The sequence below is a fragment of the Saccopteryx leptura genome, chromosome 2 (assembly GCF_036850995.1).
Source record: "Saccopteryx leptura isolate mSacLep1 chromosome 2, mSacLep1_pri_phased_curated, whole genome shotgun sequence".
In the NCBI taxonomy this organism is placed as follows: domain Eukaryota; kingdom Metazoa; phylum Chordata; class Mammalia; order Chiroptera; family Emballonuridae; genus Saccopteryx; species Saccopteryx leptura.
Genome location: NC_089504.1, coordinates 266,006,533 through 266,028,039, shown reverse-complemented (window position 1 = coordinate 266,028,039; position 21,507 = coordinate 266,006,533). Strand labels below are relative to the sequence as shown.

The 21,507-nt window shown below is 44.3% G+C and overlaps 1 protein-coding gene and 1 non-coding gene across 3 annotated transcripts in view; one reads left to right on the top strand and one right to left on the bottom strand.

The window, feature by feature from the left end:
- Positions 1-21,507, bottom strand: part of RGL1 (ral guanine nucleotide dissociation stimulator like 1) — a 234,599-nt gene that overhangs the window by 109,776 nt on the left and 103,316 nt on the right. Inside the window, exons 1-2 of one of the 2 annotated variants that reach the window (XM_066361708.1) lie at positions 15,349-15,589; positions 14,225-14,335 (exon numbers count right to left, since the gene is read on the bottom strand). In XM_066361708.1, the coding sequence (XP_066217805.1) occupies positions 14,225-14,335; positions 15,349-15,375 (138 nt within the window). In that variant the 5' untranslated portion in view covers positions 15,376-15,589. Of the gene's footprint in view, positions 1-14,224; positions 14,336-15,348; positions 15,590-21,507 lie in introns of those variants that run through there. The other variant, XM_066361707.1, reaches the window with a different exon arrangement.
- On the top strand, positions 7,968-8,043 carry TRNAA-UGC (transfer RNA alanine (anticodon UGC)). Its single transcript has one exon. It is a non-coding gene; the product is annotated as a tRNA-Ala (tRNA).

Sequence of the window (21,507 nt, the reverse complement as noted above, 5' to 3'; positions counted from 1 at the left end):
CGCCCCCAGAAAGCACTCTCCCCACAGCCTGCCCTGGAAACCTCAAAGCAGCCTCACCGTCCTGTGCAGAAGGGTGTTAGAGCCGTTTACGAAGATCTGTTTACGGAGCAAGGCTAACCTGGCCCGATAGTGGATTAACACATTCTTGAAGCAAACTGTAGCCCTCAGATGTAAGACAGAATAAGATTTGTGAAAACCATAAGTAAAATAACTTTGAAATTCAAAGCAGAACTTGGGTTCCCAAAGATCAAGCCTTGACCCATGACTCAAACCCGTATGTTACTAAGGAGCCTAGGAATTAACTTTGAATACCATGCCATCCCAGCTACCAAGGTCACCATTGTAGTTATGCCAATTTTCGTCAGGTCATAAAATATGTCGATCGGGCAGTAACAACAAAAGTGAGGCAAAACCAGTATTTTCCTTTTTTGTGTGTCATTGGATGAAACATAAAATATAAACTAAATCTAGCTTAGTCAACATTTTCCCTGTTGTTTCAAAAAGTGGAATTTATGACATTACCCAATGGCACAAAAATGTCATAAAAATATGTTTTATAATAAAGAGGTCAAGCAATTTATAAGATGCTTACTGAGCACCGACCATGGCTCCAACATGTTCGCGGTTGATGAGAATACAAAGATTGATTAAAAATGGTCCCTGCCCTTGAGGCACTCAAATGAACAGGACAATGAGAAACATTTAAAAAAAAAAGGGGGGATCCGGTGTGGTAAGTACTATAACAGAGCTCTTGTAAGATGCTAAGGAGACCCAGATAAAAGGGTAATTACGGCATAAGAGGGGTCAGGAAAAGAAGAGGCAAGATGACATCGGAGCTGGGACTTGAAAGGTAAGCAGGAGTTCATCAGTCAGTCACCGAGGGGCAAAGCGGCGCAGGCGGGTCTGTGGCATGAGAAAGACAGCGGCGCGGAAACGCAGACCTCACTGTGGTTATGTAATCCGCAACCCTGGCCTCTCAACCAAGCATCGGGCTAGGTCTTTTCATGGAGACGCACCCCACAGGGAGCAGGAGGGAGAGACAGAAGGAAAGCTTGCATCCCTTCTGCCGTAACTCAAACCAACAGCTCAGTGGGGACTAGGGGCTGAAATCAGAGCTGCCATCCACTCTTCTCGGCCTGGTCATCTCAAGATTTATGAGCCTTTATCCCTCAAGCAGACAGTTATTTGTGGACTGCCTAGGTCAACATGGGATAAAATGTGATTTTTGTAGAGAATATCAGAATCCTCCAACTTTAACCAAAGTGTTCGTGAAGAAAGACTTCCTTCGACTTCCGCTCCCTGAGAAACCCTCCTGTGAGAGAACGGTGGGAGGTCCTGCCGGGATTCCCTGGACTCTGCTGATGCTGATCTCACTGCTCCACATGTAGCTGGTGTTAAACGTGCGCCTTGAGCCCGTGTAGAAGTCCCTTCTCCTCCACCCCACGCAGAGCCAGCAGATGCAGACACTGTTTATCAGCAACACTGCATGTGAGCAAATCACTTATTCAGCATCTTTGTACAAGAGATTTAATTTTCAGTGACAGCTCTGAGGACAAGGGTCAGCTAGCCCCAAAAGACAGCTGAAAACAGGCACAAACAACAGGGGATGCACCGAGGGGCTTGAGTATCTTGAGAGGGTTGGAAAGGACCTTTAGATGCTCAGGGGGAACTCTATCTGAATGGAAGGAAGGTCAGCTTCACGGGCAAGTGGCCAGAGACCCTGGAGACTATTTTTAATCCAGAAGAAGAACAGGAAGGAACAGGAACAAAAAACGGAACTCACCCAGGAGAAATGGAAAGCAAGAAGGAAGCAACTGCAATAAGCAAATGGAAAGACAGTGAGAAAAAATAGATCTTAAAACTGCACTTGTATTCCTAACAGGGAAGCCAGGGACGCTGTCGGGAAGGCTGAAAGCGAGGAGAAACAGAAAGCAACAACAGAACTACTCAAAGGAAGTCCTTTAAATGCCTGCATCTTCTGTGGGTCAGTGTGGGTCAGTTGGTAAAATTCTTGCCTCTGGCATTAGGTCATGAGTTCAAGTCCCACATTCGGATTTGGCTTCAAACCAAGCCTTGGTTTTCTAGCAGTTGTGGAAGGCTGGAAGCAGTTTCCAAGTCCTTGGTGCAGTAACATCATCACCCTTCTCGGCGACAATTACAAGTACTAGAGAGGAAGGGAGAATCAGACGGGATCAACAGCTATTATCTCAAAAATACAATCATACTGGAGAGAATAAGAAAAAAAGAGGAAGTAGAGACTTTTCATATGCAAGGCACTGCATTTGTCTTAGAATCCTGAGAATGTGGGTTGTTTTTCTCCCACATCTAATCTTAGAGAGGAACCTTGTTGGGATTCTCAATGCACCCGGAATACCAGAAGAAACTATGGTGGTGGCAGAGACAACACTGGTCCTTGCCCAACATGAAGACATTAGGTAATTAGAAAGTAGAAGAAAAGAATGTATAGAAAAGATTCCTTCTGGGATGAGGGGAGAAAGGCGGGACCAACAAAAAGACCACCTGCCCATCAAGCACTAAGATGGGAGAAAAAGGAAAGAAAACCCATTAGGTTAAATAACAACAACAAGAAAATCTTTATATCTATATAATAATTTACATATTACACACTGCTTTTCAACACACTAACTCACATGACCCTCACAAAGCCCACAGGCAGAAGGAAAAGCCAGGCGCTGTCCCATTTCACAGATGAAGAAACGGAAGATTTCAAAAGTCATGTGACATTCTAAAGTCACAACCTCAAGGGCGAGTCAGCTCGTTCTGGTTTGGGGCTCTAGGATTCATTAGCTATCAATATGCAGCCCGGGGAGGAATTTTATGTTTATTTTAACTTAGGCAGTTCAGTCCAGAACTTGAAATGTATGGTGCAAGCACATTTGCTAACATCCTAAATGATGCCCAATGAGGAATGATAGCATAACGCTAACCAAGCAGTTTTTAGACAAATTGTTTCCTACCCTCCCATTTTTCAGTCAGAAATAGCAATTACAGAAGACAGAATATGGCTCATTGTTAAGTAGCAAAGTATTATTTTTAAAGCATAAAAATAAGAACAGCACCCAGTTAACTCTATAGGAAAACTGAAGGAGTCCGACAGGCACAGTACTGGGGCCCAAATGCTAACTGTCTTTCCCTGGACAGCTGGCCTGCAAGAGAAAACACAACAGATACTCCCTCTGATGAACCAGGACCACTAAACCCTGCCGTGCCCTTCCTCCCAGGTGTGCAAATTGAGACAGTGAAGTGAAAAATATATATATATGCCTTAAAGCCTTGCTAACACTTTACTAATCATGCAATCTGGTTCACGTACAACCCCAAGCATCAGGGGGTGCATGTAAAGGCAGCCCCACCTCCACAAGGTTCCATGGCAGGGTCCAAAAGTGGGGTTCTGGGGAGAACCCCATCACTCAGTGAGCGAGTGTCCACTGTATGCTGAGCACTGTGCCAGCCCCCTTCCACACATCACACCTTCACTCCTCACAAGGAAGGGACTGCGGTTAGCCTCCCTTCGCAGGTGAGGGACTCGGGCTTAGAGGTTCAGTAAGATCATAGCTCAAGCCACCCACATGGCTCACATGTGGTGGCAGCAAGTCTTTTATTCAGGGCTGTCTGGCTCCAAAGTGCAGGCTCTTGACCACTGCACTAGGTCCCTTCCTTCAACCGGGGCCAGAAACACCCCTGAAAAAGGAAGAGTGACTGGTGTCGGGGGTGGGGGGGTGGGGGCACTCCTGCAAAGGCCCCAGCTAAGTAGAAAGAATGCTGGGCTAATTCTCCAGCCAGGCCTCGATATCTCTGAGCCTTGCCAATACATGCTTAAGTCACTTTTTTAAATGTGTTGTGTAATTAGGAGGAGTCCACATTCGGACAGAAAATAGCAAATCTTCCCTTGTGCAGCACAAATGCTTCTGATTTCCTGAATTTCCTCTTTAGGAGGATTGGTTATCTCAACCAACAATTTCTAGGGTGGCGATTTTAACTGGAAAAGTCATGATTAGGCAGCATTTCACTTTTAGCCAACAGCTAATTCAGTTTTAATTCTTTTTACCTATGTCCATTAAGTCAGTGGTCCCCAACCTTTCTTGGGCCACGGACCGGTTTAATGTCAGAAACTATTTTCACGGACTGGCCTTTAGGGTGGGACGGATAAATGTATCACGTGACCGAGACAAGCATCAGGAGTGAGTCTTAAACGGATGTAACAGAGGGAATCTGGTCATTTTTAAAAAATAAAACATCGTTCAAACTTAAATATAAATAAAATGGAAATAATATAAGTTATTTATTCTTTCTCTGTGGACTGGTACCAAATGGCCCACAGACCGGTACCAGTCTGCAGCCTAGGGGTTGGGGACCACTGCATTAAGTGATTAAGTGTTCTTTAGTGACAAACTGTCCACAGATTCTAGCTCCATCACCAATGGTGACAGCAGTTACAGGCATGGAAATGGCACCTAAGCAGGAAAGAGTTACCAGCAAGAGGGCTGCAAGAGCCATGGCCGATAGGACTGACCAAAGACATCCCCCTTTTAGTAAAAAAGGCTTGTTTCTGGCCTTCAAATTATCTTTAGAATTATGAAACTGGAAGTACTTGGACTTGGCTTTGCTTTTCAAAAAGATGAAAATGGGTATTTAAATCATCAGGAAACAAAATAAAGGGGAAAAGTTGAATTGCTCAATTCTTTGCTGAAAAGAACAAACAAACAGAAAACGTCTGGGGGAGTGTACTTGGGGTAAGAGTAACAGTGTGGGAATGAATTCAGATGAATGGGCCACAGCTGGCACAAGCATTTAAATGCTAGGAAATGTAGGGTAATGAGTTTATAAGGGTGAAAAACTATAAAACCACCAACAGCACACCATCCCGCCCCCAACCACCCCCAGGACTACCCTTAGAAGTCACACTGAATGACAAAAAGATGGCTATGAGGAACCAAGCCAGGCAGAAACTCCAACCATCAGAGCACATCACACAGGCACATCAGCAAAAAGGCGCAGATATTTCTACAATGTGAAGCCAGAAAGATCTGCGGCAAATGACATGACTATCTACACAAGACTGCCGGGGCTTCCGCCAAAGTAGGGTCTTCTACCTCATGTTGTAAGCTGTCCTCCCTCCCTCCCTCCCTCCCTTCCATCCTCCTCTCCTTCCTCCCCTTCCTCCTCCCCTCCCCTCCCCTCCCCTCCCCTCTCCTCCCCTCCCCTCCCCTTCCTTCCTTCCTTGGCTTTGCTTTTCAAAAAGATGAAAATGGGTATTTAAATCTTTTCTTCCTTTATTTTTATTCCTTCCTCAGTTTTTTGGTTTGTTTTTTTTTGGTTTTTTTTTGTATTTTTCTGAAGCTGGAAACGGGGAGAGACAGTCAGACAGACTTCCACATGCGCCCGACCAGGATCCACCCGGCACACCCACCAGGGGCTATGCTCTGCCCACCAGGGGGCGATGCTCTGCCCCTCCGGGGCGTCGCTCTGTTGCAACCAGAGCCACTCTAGCACCTGGGGCAGAGGCCAAGGAGCCATCCCCAGCGCCCGGGCCATCTTTGCTCCAATGGAGCCTTGGCTGTGGGAGGGGAAGAGAGAGACAGAGAGGAAGGAGAGGGGGAGGGGTGGAGAAGCAGATGGGCACTTCTCCTGTGTGCTCTGGCCGGGAATCGAACCCGGGACCCCTGCACGCCAGGCCGACGCTCTACCACTGAGCCAACCGGCCAGGGCCTCCTTCCTCAGTTTTTATTTAAACCAGGGGTCGGGAACCTTTTTGGCTGAGAGAGCCATGAACGTCACATATTTTAAAATGTAATTTCACAAAAGCCATACAACTACCCATGTATGTTACACATTATCCAATAAAAATTTGGTGTTGTCCCGGAGGACAGCTGTGATTGGCTCCAGCCACTCGCAACCATGAACATGAGTGGTAGAAAATGGATTGTAATACATGAGAATGTTTTATATTTTTAACATTAATATTTTAATTAAAGATTTGTCTGCAAGCCAGATGCAGCCATCAAAAGAGCCACATCTGGCTCGCGAGCCATAGGTTCCTGACCCCTGATTTAAACTGAAGACTGGTCAGATTTTATTCTATAGAAGAGGTCATGGAGTGGCATTACAAAGATGCATCAAGTCCTAAAAAAATAAAATGTGAAAAGACATTTTAATTTGGGTCATGTGTGTGCGTGTTTGTGTCTGTGTGTGTGTATGTGTGTGTGTGAGAGAGAGAGAGAAAGACTGAGATTGTGGGAGCAGTAATCTAGGGGAGTATTAGATCTTCCCAAATTTTTTCTTTTCTAAGACGAGTAAGTGGACAGCAATCAGAGCCCCCAGGAGCTATGCCGGTGGCCAGGACAAACAGTGTCAGGGGGCAGAGATAGATGCTGAGTAGAAGGGAAAAGACCAGGACACCTAACCATAAACTTTCTTGTGTCCCTAACAACACAATTATAAGTTTCACTGCTGTTGTCTAAAATACAACTCTGTAATCATAGCCCTGTGGGTTCCATATTTACTCTTTCTTCATGGCCTACAGATTCAATTTGTTTAGTTTGTAGGAAAACAGAGACTAAGAAACTAAAAGAAAAATAAAGAAAGCAAAAAGAAAGAAACCACACTAGCTCTTCCAAGTTCTCTGCAATCTGAGAACGAAGCGGTGCTTGCTGCCTTGCTCACGTGAGTCTGAGATTTCGCCTGTGGACGGGCCGCACCAGGCAGGCCTGGGTCTGGTGACTGCACAGAAGAACTGTGACAGGGGAGGAGGCACTTGCTGAGGACGCGTGGAGGAGGCCTCATCTGAAGTCCCCAGGACACCTCCCCCATGGAGGACAGGATGGCACCGACCCCGAAAGACAGAAGGTGTTGACCTGCTCCTGGAATCCAGGTGCCTGAGGTCCAGGCCTGCCAGGACTCCTCTTCTCACCCCACTCCACCACTGACACGCCCCTGCTGCCCCTCTGCCCTGCGCCACCACTCCCATGCAGGTCCTCACCCCTTCCTCACCTCATTGCCAGCTAGCCTCCCTTCCCCCACTCCCCAGTCTGGCGCCTTTCCCAGCATCCACCCCTCAGCTGTCAGTCATCTTTCTGAAATGCAAATCTGCCCATGCCACCCTGCTAATGCAGAGTGACTGCTGGAGCTTCCAGGACAAAGCCAGCTCCACAGCCTAGCAGGCCAGGTTCTAGGGACAGGGCTCCCGCCTGTCCCTCCAGCCCCCTTCCTGTCACTTCCCCACCATGCCTGTCTCTCTCCCCATGCTGAGCTCACACAGTGGTCTCATCTCCAGTCTCCATGCTCCCCCTGCCCCCCACCACCACCACTGTGCTCTCTGAATAGAGTGTCTGTCCCCAGTGTCCCCCACACACACTCATTTAACTCCCACTCATCCGTCAATGCTTCAATGAACGGCACCTCTTCCATGCAGCCTCCCTGGAGTGCCTACCCCTCACTCCACTTGATTTACACGCTTCCCCCCAGGGCTCCTCTAACACACACTGCAGCTCCTTCTCACATCACACTGGTCACACTTACCACAATATATTGTGATTAGCTTCAGTTTCTGTCTCCCCTACTACCTGTGAGCTCCTTAAGAACAAGTGGTGTTAAGTTTTACCTTGGAATCCCAAGATTTAACATAGGGTCTAGCATAAAGTAGGCTGTTGATGAATAAATGAGCTTTCTCTAAGGTGAGGTTAGTAGATTCAAATACAGATGGTAGAATCATACAAACACATGCAGCAGTAGTGAGGGGGTTCACACTGGATGTGCTTACTAGCAAACGACCCAGAAAATGCCCAAAACCCAGAAAATGCTCAACTCTGTTGAGATGTCCATACCCACCAGCAAACCAGGCACTAGCTAGCTGGCTAACCTTCTCTAATGGAAAGAGCATCATTCAGTATCTTCCCCCATTTAACTAATAATTTCCTGGCTTTGCTTATAGAAATCACCTTTTTTTGGCCCTGGCCGGTTGGCTCAGCGGTAGAGCGTCGGCCTTGCGTGCGGAGGACCCGGGTTCGATTCCCGGCCAGGGCACACAGGAGAAGCGCCCATTTGCTTCTCCACCCCTCCGCCGCGCTTTCCTCTCTGTCTCTCTCTTCCCCTCCCGCAGCCAAGGCTCCATTGGAGCAAAGATGGCCCGGGCGCTGGGGATGGCTCTGTGGCCTCTGCCTCAGGCGCTAGAGTGGCTCTGGTCGCAACATGGCGACCCCCAGGATGGGCAGATTATCGCCCCCTGGTGGGCAGAGCGTAGCCCTTGGTGGGCGTGCCGGGTGGATCCCGGTCGGGCGCATGCGGGAGTCTGTCTGACTGTCTCTCCCTGTTTCCAGCTTCAGAAAAAAAAAAAAGAAAAAAAAAAGAAAAAAAAAAAAAGAAATCACCTTTTTTTATACATACATACATACATACATACATATTATGGTCTATACATATATATTATATATATATTATATATATATATGGTCTACCGGAAAGTTCTGTCCATTTCTATCACAAGTTTCGACACGTAAGCACATGTTTATTTGGCACATGTGTGCCTCTCTATTTTTATCACTTAATGTATACATACTGACATAGCAAATTAACTAAAACAAAGTTGATTCACATTAGTCTTATGTGTGAAGCGATAGTGTACCCATGGCTACTGATAAAGTTCATTTACGCCACTGTAATTTTTACAAATTTCAACAAGGAAGAAATGCTACAGAAGCATGTCTGTCGCATCCACTATATTCCCCGGACTTAGCACCCTCCAACTATCACTTGTTTTTGTCCTTACAAAATTTTTTGAAGGGCAAAAAATTCAAAAATGAAGACGATATCAAACAAGCACTGGTTCAATTTTTCTCATCAAAAGATAAAACATTTTTCAAAAATGGGATATACAAATTGCCCTCACGCTGGCAAGAAATCATTAATAATAATGGCAATTATATTATGTAATAAAGTTTATTGACGGTAAGAAAAGTTTGTATTTTGTTTTATTCCAAAAACGGACAGAACTTTCCGGTAGACCATATACAATATATATGGTGTATCATGGTAAAAATTTAAATGTTTTACTTATTTTAGCTTACTGCATGTTTCAATATAACATGTGTAAGGCAGTCATTATAAGACTCTGATTATTTAGAAGGAGAAACAAAAGAACATATATATGCCATGGAAAAGGGACACTAAAAAAGGGGAATAGGGGAATGGGCAGGGCAGTGGCGAATGCCAGTGGAGAAGGCACGAGTGAGAAAAGCACTCAGTGGAGAGAGGCATAATATTTACCTAGTGCTCTCCTTTTCGTTCTAAATTGAAAGCTCCAAGAAACCTTTTCTTTATAATGTCATGGAAATAAGAATAAAATATGTTTATAGTACTGATTTAACAGAATGTATGCTTTAAATGTAAGGAGCTAATGCGCCTCTTATACTTTGCTGTTAAGTAGTTGCTGAGGGTACATATTGAACTCAAATGGGTACCCACCAGATGGTTGAACTGAAATGGGCATTCTTGGTAACAAGGCTAAATATCCCCTGCACAGATCTCAAAAGGTTTTAAAAGCAGCAAAATAACCCAACTAGTCCAGGCAACTGAAATGCACTAGATTTTCTTGATTGGTGTAGGCTACCATATCATTGGGTTATTTTAGAAACATATGCCCAAGGTCAAAATGAATAATACCAGTTGATTCATTTACAGATGATTACTGACTTTTGACATTAACTTTCTAAAGCCCAAATTAAACATTCCCATAGACAAGAATAATGAAACCCATGGGCCAGTTTTCCTAGATGAAAACAAAGATGACCAACTATAAACTAAGGGCTCCTCTAGGGCTTATCTCCTTACAGTTCTAAAGCCCTGCCCCTGAGCCGTCCAGCCACACATAATTATGATGTTCGCCAACACTCTTTAACCCATGCACTGCCTTTCCTTCTTCAAGGCTCAGCCATAAGACAAGTGTAACCGGACCTCTCGCTTTTAAAAGGCACCCAAGAATTCTTTGGTTACTTCACTGCCATGGATTTTCTTGTTAAAACGAAGAACCACTACCTCAGTTCGTGCCCCGCTTTGTTCCCGACAGGATGTCAGAGAGCTATAATCGGTACCTAATTGGTTTTTCTCATTCCCATGCCCTCCTCCTCTTCTTTATCAGCTACAGTCTTTGGGCTGATCTTGTTTTAAATGAGAAGCAACCATACATTTATTTACCAAGACAATATTAGTTTCCCAAAAAGGGATAACGCTTGCTCTGTTTATTCAACAAATGTCTATTGAGTTCTGCCTACTAGATGGCCACCGTTTCCACTTCATGAAGCTGTCAGTCTGGCGGGGCACATAAAACAAACAAACAAACAAAAACCACCAACGGCTAATTCTGACAGAGTAAGGTATATGCATGAGAGACAGAGACAGAGAATGCTCCTGGAACACGTAGAAGGGATAACTCCTCCAGGCCTGGGAGATAGGAGAAGCTTCCTGGAAGTGTAGTTAGTTGAAAACTAGAAGAACTGTATGCCATCTGTAGGCAATATGAATAATACCACCACCGAAACACCAGGTAAGACTCAATCTAAACAGTGCATCTGAGTGATAGTCAACTTCTGAATCCAGATATGACGAGTGGTTATCTTACCACTGCCCCCATATAACCCACAGACTGGCCACAACTCACCCTAAAATGCTAGGTTCCATAATAGAATTCCAGTTCCTTTATTTCTAAATGGGCTCTGCTTCCTCTGAACATACATTGTCCTATTCACTAGCTTCACCAGCCTCCCAGCTATGAAGCATTTCAACTCACCCAACAAGGGCCTGTGTGGGAGACTGTGTGATATATACAGGACGTGGGAAGAGGGGCACTGGGACCTTACCACCAGGACCACAGAATCACAGAAGCGTACAACTGAGAAAAGCTATGTGACTGTCCGCTGACCATTCCATTGCCCACAAGCCCTGCAGAGGTGACCTCACCCCACCAATCCTGCTTATAAAACAAATGACCCCATTTTAGACTTACCTTAGGTTTGACCTATTTTTCTGGACCATGTTTCAAAAGACTGTGGAATGGGCTCTTGACACCAAGGCCCCTTACCTAACAGTTGGCTCCTTTGCTTCTGTTCATTTGAATATGGTACATTTCCTGCTTCCCAAAAATACTGGTATTTTCTTAAGTCATTTCTATATTTCATGTCAGAGCTACTTTTCTTTAGGTAACATTATCCAGTCTAAGATGTTATTGTAGAGTAAAAATTGGGTTGCTATTTCAATAATATTTGGTTTTTCAAAATTGCCCAACATAAGCTCACTGTCAATGGGCAAAGCTGAGGCTAGATGTATAAGCAAACCCAGCCTGGGCCATACTCAGTCACGTCATTGACAACCAAAGACAGACCAACTGAACACAAAACTTTAAAAACACAAAAGAATGCCCTAAATGTTGTGGATGGTATGATACTTCAGATCTAAGGGTGTTAAATTATTTTGCTATCTTTCCCAAACTGAATCATTACATTTTGAGATCTGAGTACCAGAAAATGCCAAAATTGTCTTTTTAGGCTTTTTAAACAAGTCTTACAGATACGTAATGACAGCTACGCTCACCCTCTTGTTCTACATAACCTCATACATATCTTTGGTTCACCATACTTCATGCATCCAAAATGGACAACATGTTGATAAGACACACATATTCACAATAAATATCTCAACTGGTAACTCAAGTTACTACTAAAAACATTTTTTAAAAATATATTTTAAAAAAAGGCCACACTGCTCAAGTCTTTCACCAGGTGCAATAGGTTAAAAGTACACCAGAAACAGACTGCATACTTGCTCTTCTGAGCCAACATTCTCTTCCACTACTCTGCAGTTCCTGACAGCGAGCGACTGACCCCCTGGGTTCAAATCCAGCCCCTTCCACTCCCTAGTTGTGTGACCTTGCCAAGCAATTTAACTGCTCTGAGCATTAGTTTCCATGTGGGGGAAAAAACGATATAATCATGATACCACCTTCCCCATAAGGTTGTTCTCATATTTTAATAATACCCTCACCTCAATCTCTACTTCAGTCTCAAGCGGGTTGCTTTGAAGAATTCTGAAAGGGCTACTGAACTATAAGAAAATAAGTATGGAGAAGCCACTGAGTACTAGAGAGAAAGGCTTTAAAATTGCTATGGCTCAATTGGTTCAGTCACATTTACTTAAGTCTGGAATTTCCAAGGACAAAAACAGACTTTCCCAATAGAACACCTGAGGCAAAGGGAGACAAGTGGAATCAGAGTAGGAGAATTCCTAAGAAGTTGCTCTGGAGGCCTGGGGAGGTAGCAGCAAATAACACTCTGTTGAAATGGGAGGGTTGATAATTCTCCATCAACTAGATCCCTCCATCAAGTAGAAGCCAACTTTCTACATTGTCCTCCCTCTCCATATTTCAGCTCTACTGCTAAATCTGGGGTGGACCAGCCCTAAACTCTGTATAAACTTGAGAACACAGGGAGACAGGGGAGGGAGGTGGAGTCCAGGGCACAGAACAGACAGTGAGAATTACTAAATAGCTGTGAACATAAAAATGAACCCTTCTTGTAAGTTTGGGGCCTATGGAGTAAACCCCTCCATTTCCCCATGAGTTACTCATTGCTATTATGTTTGGCTAAAAACTAAAACTGTCACCCAAGCAACATCAGTCTCATTAGAAGAAGAGGAACAAGCAGCATCAGCAAATGCAATAACTCTTTTGAGGACAGCTGTTCAGAACCTGTGAATCATTAAAATACCCAGATGGGACATACCACGTCAACGCCACATTGAAATAAAATGCCTATATGCACAACCACCCAAAACAAAGTGATGACTTATCAGAACTCCAGTTCTTCTTTCCCTATCTGGTCTACTGATGGTGCATCTAATTAACTTTAAAATCAGATTCAGAGTAAGTTACCTACCTGTTCAATGAAGGCCTCTAGTCAGGCCATATCTGCTGATGTGTGTGCAGTACACCTAACAGTTGACTCTCCGAATGGGTGGGACGTTGGCCCCAAGTGCAGAGCAGGGAAGACCCGAGTTGAAGCAGCGAAGCAAGGGAAGCCAGAGCCGTGAAGGCCTGTGTCAGCAGACCGGTGGGCCCATGGCAGAGGAAGTCCCTGCTGCTGGCTGTCCTGCCTTCACTTCTGGAGTTACACTCACATGTTGCCTCTGGTCTTCATGTGAGGTCCTGGGCAGTTTGTTTCCTACCCTCTTCCACACCTCACCTTTGAATGCTGCTCAAAACACCTGAATTTTCTGAGGGCCAAAGTCAGCCAAGATTGATGCAAGTGCACACTCTTCTTTGCTCTCAAGTTCATCACCTTAGAGACTGCGTGTGGCCGGGTTCAGACCACCATTATTGTCTTTCTCCAGCCCTTTTGTGTCACCTCTCACCACTCCGAGGACTGCCTCTAGTCCCAGATCAGAACCCCTTCATTCTTCCACATGTTGACATGTGCTCAAGTACTGAACCTGTTGCCAAGTTTTCCATTTCTCACACCCCCTTTATTTGGGACTTGGTGAAGGATTCATTAGGTGATAAGAAATAACCCCACATGATCCCACCCAGATTTTAGAATCTCGGTGGGAAAAAAATATCTTGCTCACAGAGGCAGTGTTTCTCCAAAGGCCAGCACCCTGTGCATGCTGCACGGGAAACCGTGGGCGTTGAGCACGCAACGGCCTCCTGAAGAGCTATAGCAAGGAGGTAACAATGGGAAATCTGCCACCCGCTCCGGAAGCAGATTTGGGATGGTCTGCCCCCTGAGCATTCTGGGTATGTACTTCATAAAAGTCCGGGAGTAGGAGAGGGATTGTCAGCATCGGTAGAAGGAGGACCAGGAGAGAAAAGGGTGACATCTAGGCAAAACCGCGTATGGTTCTTGTCTATCAGTGCTGCTTTCTGGTCCTGTTACAGTGTCACCTTCTGCCCTCCACCCCCACTCCATTTGCCAAATAACCTCAAGATGTTTCTCAGAGGTTCTGAATTATTGACGAACCTAGGGAAGATACTTTGGAATACATTAAGTACAAAAACAGACAGGCCTGGACAGCTAGCGCAAATACTTGGTCATTGGCAGTTTCTTTCTGAAGCTGAAAGAGAAGGGAGAGAAAGAAGCCTGCCTCCGCTAAATAATAATGATATTCACAGAACACCAGGCACTGCAACTCCAAAGTTCGCCATCCCTCCAGCTTTACTCACCCCTAGCCATCTTGCTCCTTTATTGGCAGCCTGTTGAATCTGGACTCTTTTCAGGGTGACATGGTAAACAGCGCCTTCCTCTACCTCTTCACCCCAGTCCTGAATCGAGCTCTGCCAGGGGGTGGGGGTGGGGGGGAAAAAGAGAGAGAAAGGAAAAGTGTGTGTGTATTTTTCCCCTCTCTGCAAACCACAATCTCCCAGCTGCTTTGCTGCTTACCCCAACACTCAGGGCAAAAGACAGGCTGTTCAAAATAACTATCACAATCAGAGCAATACAAGACACACTGCGATAAAGGGAATGCAGAGATGTTTCTGGCCCCCAGCCCTTTCCTGTGGTATCAGAATCCCCGGACTTTTCCATTGAGTTATTTTTCCTAAGCTTGCTCACATATCTTGAATAATTTTTTAAAGTCTTTTTTCCCCCTCTTCTTAAAGAAACTGTGGTTTAGTCCTGATTAACTTTTCCTCCTTAAGGGGAAAGGAAAAATAATTCATTGGTAGAAAAAGTTTGTACTTTCATAAGTGGCTCAGCGATTTGAGTGAACTACATTTTAAAGTCAGACACAAACAAGCATTTAAAATGCCAAGAGTCCTCACGCTTTTGGAAGTCAAATGCGTCCCACGTCTTTTTTCTCCTCTTATTGTTTGGGGACCAAAAAAGTTAGCGGGGAGGGGGGGGTGGAAAGTTTTTATTTCCATAAAATCATCTGGCAAGTGCAGAAAAAGCAACACATCATCATGCAGCTTCAAGTAAGACGTGTGCATGGACTCCCTTGGGTTTCCATGTCCCCGGTAAACTTTAAGTGTGTGTTCGGGATCCGCGGGGGCTCAGAAGGGCTCCACGGTTCACCCAAACTAACAGTCCTTTTCACTAAAAAGTTTTTCTTTCTTGACATCCATCTGCCCCGGCCACACCAGAGGCAAGTGCTGAGAAAGCAGGTATCGTTGAAAGGGAGAAGACATACAGCGCGGAAGGCATACAAAGCAGAGTGAGAAAGCTGGAGCCCCCCAAGTATGGGACCGGATCGCTCCGTTCACTCCGAGTGAGTGCAAAACACGCCCAGAGAAAGCGGGAGAAGATTCCCCACCAGAGAAGCCTCGGGAGAAGGCAGAGTGCTCGTTACCATTTTAGCTTGCCAAAGCAATTTCATTCTCAGTTTTCCCTTCGGTGTGGGGACGCGGCATGATGCGCCCTGCTTCCAGGCCGGCGCGGTCCCGGCGCGGTCCAGCCCGCGGCGCCCCGGCCCCCGGTCTGCGCTCCGAGCACAGACACGCGCTGCGCTGCCCCCGCCGCCGCCGCTGGTGAGCGCGACTCGGGCCACAAAGGGAGCGCGGCGAGCGAGCGGCGAGCGAGGGCGCCGCAGACTCCTCCCCACGCCACTCCGCCACTCCGTGATGTAAGGCTTTCCTGTTTGTGCTTGGGAGCGCACTCTCCCCTTCTTCAATCCTATGGATAAGGTTCACGTGAAATAATGTCTCCAGCCCTGGAGGTGGTCGGGAAATGACCCTTCCAAGTTGATCAGGTTTTCCTGATAGTCATCAGGTGCCAAAAAAAGAATCGGGTGCGGAATGGGGGGGGGGGGGGGACAGAAGTGTGTGTCTTCGTCCTTCGCTAAAATTTAAAAAAAAAAGGGGGGGGGGGAGGGAGACTGTAATAAAGGATGGGAGGAGGGGGTCAGAAAACTGTCTATTATCCGCCTCTTACCTATTGAATTTCAATTAAATCAGGGCGACCCCAATGAATGTAGCAATACTAGAATGCAGGAAGTTTTTCATTAGGGCAAAAAAAGAATTGCTCAGAGGTTGTTCCAGAACCGGTGCCCAGGGGCTGAACCCTGACCCACATCAGCACTCAACCAACAGGAAATTGCTCTGGACTTCACCACCCATTGCAAACCATAAGGCTCATCCCACCTATCTGGCCATCGTGCGAGGGGAGAGAAGCATTAAAGGTTTTTGCTGGCTGGATGGACTTCGTGGACCATGAGGCCACAGGGGCCCTGGAGGGGGTGTGAGTGTGAGGTACCCCCATCTGGAGTTGTCTGTCCTTTAGGGACACAGCAGGAGAATATAACCACAAGGGGGGAAAATCATTCATGAGGAGCCTGCCAGAGAGTTTTGTGATAACAGAAAGATCTGCTATCTGGACAAAAGATTATGGCCATTTTTAGATTCAGTTTTAATAAATCAACAGCCAGATACCAGATGATAATGTAATCAAACTTTGGCACATAACAGTATCCCATGCCAATTACAAAACCCTTAGGGCTGATGCCTTTTATACTGGTCACCCCTAAATGAATTTAATCGCCTTTAATTGTTTTTTAAGGCCTCTCACTAATCTCCATAGTAAGGCGTAAGGCAGGCTTTGGTTAATAATAAATACATCATGAGCTGAACAGCTAGAGAATCAAGAGCACTGACGTTCCCAGGAGGGCAGGATAAAGGGCACTGAGGTCACCAGGGAAGAACAGAAGGATCTTTGGACACGTGAGGACATCTTGAAGTCGCTCAGCCAAGGTCTCCTCACCCAACCAGAACCTACAGGGTTCAGTGACTGTGGAGAAAGGGAGACTAGATGCTTCTGTGACCACCAGGACAATGTCCCCAGTGTCCAGAGCAAAAACATGCAGCAGCCCTACCTCCCTGCTTCTTAAGCATCTTCAGGCCCCCAGGCCTACCCTGAGAACCTATTCAGTGACTCTGAAGACCACAGAATGCACCTGAGGACAGTTCAGCAGCCCATAAGATTAATTTTACTATAGCTTTAACCTGATTTCTGGCTGTCAATTTGGAGATTACTGAAGATTTTTCAGAGATATCAAGCAGTTTTGCAACCTCGCCACTCCCAGGAAGCCGTCCTAGACTTATAACTCACGATCGCATGGCCATCTCTCTAGCCACAATTTCCCTGGCTGGCCACCTGGTCTGTAAAGAGAAAAGAACAGGCTTCGTGCAGACCCAGCTTCAAGTCCACACTCACATTAAGGGAGAACGTGGACTTTACTTCCCTGAGCTTTCATTTCCCTGTCTGCAAAGTGGGACAAACATCTACCGCATAGAGTTTGAAAAGGATTAAATGAAATGTTTGCAAACCATCTAGCACTTGGTAAGTAATCAGAAAGTTCCATTCTCTTATTATTGCACTTCCTCCTAAACTGTATTAACCCAGAGTCACTGAACTTGGGTATGTATGCCAGGTGGGAAATCTAAAATGATATCTTCTCACTGAAGTTATCATTTCAGGGAGGTTTTTCCAAGAACAACTACTTGTATTTATACCTGATAATGGATTTGATTTTGTCCAAATGCTGGTCAAAAGAAAAAAAAAATACGGCTGGTTTTATGCTACATAGAGCAATCTGGTGTTGCAGCTTACAATTTTTTAAATATTTATTTTTAAATAGTTCACCTGCAGGTGGTTCAGTCAGTATTACCTTGTTATACATACCTTTGCATTAAAATATTCCCAGTCAACATATGGAAAGGATAAACCAATAAGTCATGTATTACTGTGTTTGAATTTATTTACCAGATTAGTGTACACATGACCTAGCATGGTTCTAAGAAGACAGGTCAAGTTTTCATAAAAGGAAGTCAGTAATGTTTTTAATCTACAAGTCTTTGATCTCCTTGGTTAAGTTTACTTCTAAGAATGTTATTTTTTTTTTGATGATATTGTAAATGGGATTGTTTTCTTAATTTCATCTTTGGTTTGTTCATCGTTAATGTATAGAAATGCAACTGATTTTTATATATTGGTTTCGTATCCTGCAACTTTACTACCTTCAGTTATTGTTCTAACAGTTTTTTGGGGGACACAAAAATATGGAACAGCATCTTATGTTCATGGATTGGAAGACACTATCATTAAAATGTGCATACAGCCCAAAGCAAACTGTAAATTCAATGCAGTCCCTATCAAGGTTCCAATAGCACTTTTTACAGAAATAGAAAAAACAATCCTAAAATTCATATGGACCCACAAAAGACACTGCATAGTCAAAGCAATCTTAAAAAAGAAGAACAAAGCTGTAGGTCCCATATTTTCTGATTTCAAAACATATTACAAAGCAACAGTAATCAAAACAGTATGGAACTGGCATAAAGACAAACATGTAGACCAGTGGAACCTAATAAAGAGCTCAGAAATAAACTCATACATATACAATCGACTGATCTTTGACAAGGGTGCCAAGAACACACAATGAGGAAAAGAAGTATCTTCAACAAATGGTGCTAATAAAATGGGATATCCACATGAAGAAGAAGAAAATAAGACACTTACCTTATACCATACACAAAAACTAACTCAAATAGATTAAAGACTAAAACATAAGACCTGAAACTGTAAAACTCTTAGAAGAATACACAGGAAAAAACGTCGTAACATTGGTCTTGGCATTGATTTTGTGGATATAATACCAAAAAAACATAGAAAACAAAAGCAAAAATAGACCAGTAAGACTACATTAAACTAAGGAGCTTCTGCACAGCAAAGGAAACAATCAACAAAATGAAAAGGCAACCTATGGCATGGGAAAATATATTTGCAAACAACAAATATGAAAGAGTTAATACCCACTATATATAAGGAACTCCTACAACCCAACAGCAAAAAAAAAAAAAAAAAAAAAACCCAAAAAAAAACCCCCCACAAACAACTGAATTTTAAAATAAGCAAAAGACTTGAATAAACATTTCTCTAAAGGGGACCTTATACACGTGGCAAACAGGTACATGAGAAGGTGCTCAACATGACTAATCATCAGGGAAATGCAAATCAAAACCACAATGAGATATCACCTCACACCTCTTCCAATGCCCATTATTTTAAATACTGTTGACAAAGGTGTGGAGAACAGGAAACCCTTGTGTACTGTTGGTAAGAATATAAATGGACACAACCATTATGGAAAACAGTGTGGAGTTTCCTCAATTAACTAAAAACAGAATTATCACATGATCCACAAATCCCACTTCCGGGTAGATATCCAAAAGAATTGAAATCAGGAACTCCCAAGAGATCTGAGTGCAGTGCTTCCATGATCATTGCAGCACTATCCCTAATAGCCAAGATGTGGAAGCAACCTGATTTCCATTAGTGGATGAATAGATTTTAAAATGTGGAATATACATACAATAAGGACATCCTGCCATGTGACAACCCAGATGAACCTTGAGGACATTATGCTAAGTGAAATGAGCCCATCACAGGACAATACTGCACAATTCCACTTGTGTGCGGTGTCTGAAGTAGTCCAACTCATTTGAGCAGAAAGTAGAATGTCAGTTGCCAGGAGTGGGGGTGGACTAGGGGGTCCTCAATGCATATCAAGTTTCAGTTGTGCAAGATGAAAAAGTTCTAGAGACCTACTGTACTAGTTAACAATAATGCACTGTACACTTAAAATTCTGTTAACGTGGGAGGGAAAGAAGATCAGAAACATATTAGGATGTTGCTAAGAATAGTTTATGTTGCCATATTTGGCGGTCACTGACAAGAGCAATAGAAGATTCCTAGGATATGACAGAAAAGAGGGAAGACATATGGAAGAACCCCAAACTGGAGGAGAAAAAAAATGAACTTTCTTGCCTGACAGTTTCACCAGAGCCAATAAATGGAGAGCTGGTAAGAGCAAACATAAGCAGCTGGTGTGCAGATTCTGTAAGAAAATCCATCTAGAAATAGAAATTTGTGGTTTATATGCTCCATTCATTCCTTTATGTATTTGTAGGCCTCTATGACAGCCCACGTTCCTAGATTTTATGCGACATCTCTGGCTGCAAGAAAAGTGAAAAATAGAAAAATCATGAGAGTATACTTATGTATGTAGGGTGACACAGAGAAATATTTATGTGCCTGGGGATAAATGATGGAACATCTGAGATCAGGGTTTGAACTCCAGCTTTAGACGACTTGTCAACCAAGAGTTTGACCTTCACTTCTCACAGCCTTGGTATCTTCGTCTGTTTCCTTTCATGCTTATCATGAGTGTTAAATAAACTATATCATATAAAGTGTCTGATAGGATATACTTATATAGAGCACCTAACAGAGTACTTGGGACATAGGAGGTCTTGAATAAAAATGGATCTCCTCCTGGCCTGACCTGTGGTGGCGCAGTGGATAAAGCGTCGACCTGGAAATGCTGAGGTCGCCAGTTCAAAACCCTGGGCTTGCCTGGTCAAGGCACATATGGGAGTTGATGCTTCCAGCTCCTCCCCCACTTCTCTCTCTCTGTCTCTCCCTCTTCTCTCTAAAATGAATAAATAAAAATTTAAAAAAAAATGGATCTCCTTCCCTCCCTAGACCCACTCCCTTTCCCTTTTATGTGCTTCTGTATCCATTGACTGCACTTGGTTTGCATGTGCACATTGTGTACGTTTGCTTGGGAAACAGACTAGACTGCGTGCCAGAATGGTGAGGGCAGTGGGAGGATGGTGGACACTGTCCACAGAGAGAAACAGTGAAGGACTTGTCTTGGAGATGGCAGTATCAGCATAGGATGGTGACAATGGGAAGGCCTTGGCTTTGTCCTCAAATTCATTGCTGGGCTGTGCCCAGAGACAAGTTTGGGGGAAAACAATCCTAAGACATCAGTCATAATAACAATAACAACAGCCACAGCAGCTACGTGAAGGAAGCTACATAAGTGGGAGATCAGGGTTTCTCCTCCACACCTGAGGACTGTGGAGTGCGTGTTGCCTCTACCTGCCCACAGCCTTACCTAAACAGATGAATCTGAAAACCTTTCCCACTCTTGAATGGAATTGATAATAGCCATCTGGCAACGTTTTTTGTTCATGAACTATGCCTTCAGCTATCTGTATGTCCCTAAAAAAAACTTTTGGCGGAGGACATAAGCAAATAGATCTGTTACTTTTTGACTCCTTCCCCCAACAATATTAAAGTATTTCTACCATGTTTTTCGCTCCATAAGACACACTTTTTTCCCCAATAAATGGAGAAAAAAATGCCTGTGCGTCTTATGGAGCGAATGTTCATTTGTTTTAGCTGATGCGGGTTCCCGGACAACTAGAAGAGTATTTGAACATTAAAGTCTCTTCTCATTTGTTAATAACAGTGCTAATGGCTGTTAATACTGCTGTTGAGTTTACATTGTTGAAATATTATTGCAGTATGTTTTATTAATTTTTTTTTTTTTGTATTTTTCTGAAGTTGGAAACAGGGAGGCAGTCAGACAGACTCCCGCATTTGCCCAACCGGGATCCACCTGGCATGCCCACCAGGGGGCGATGCTCTGCCCATCCGGGGCGTT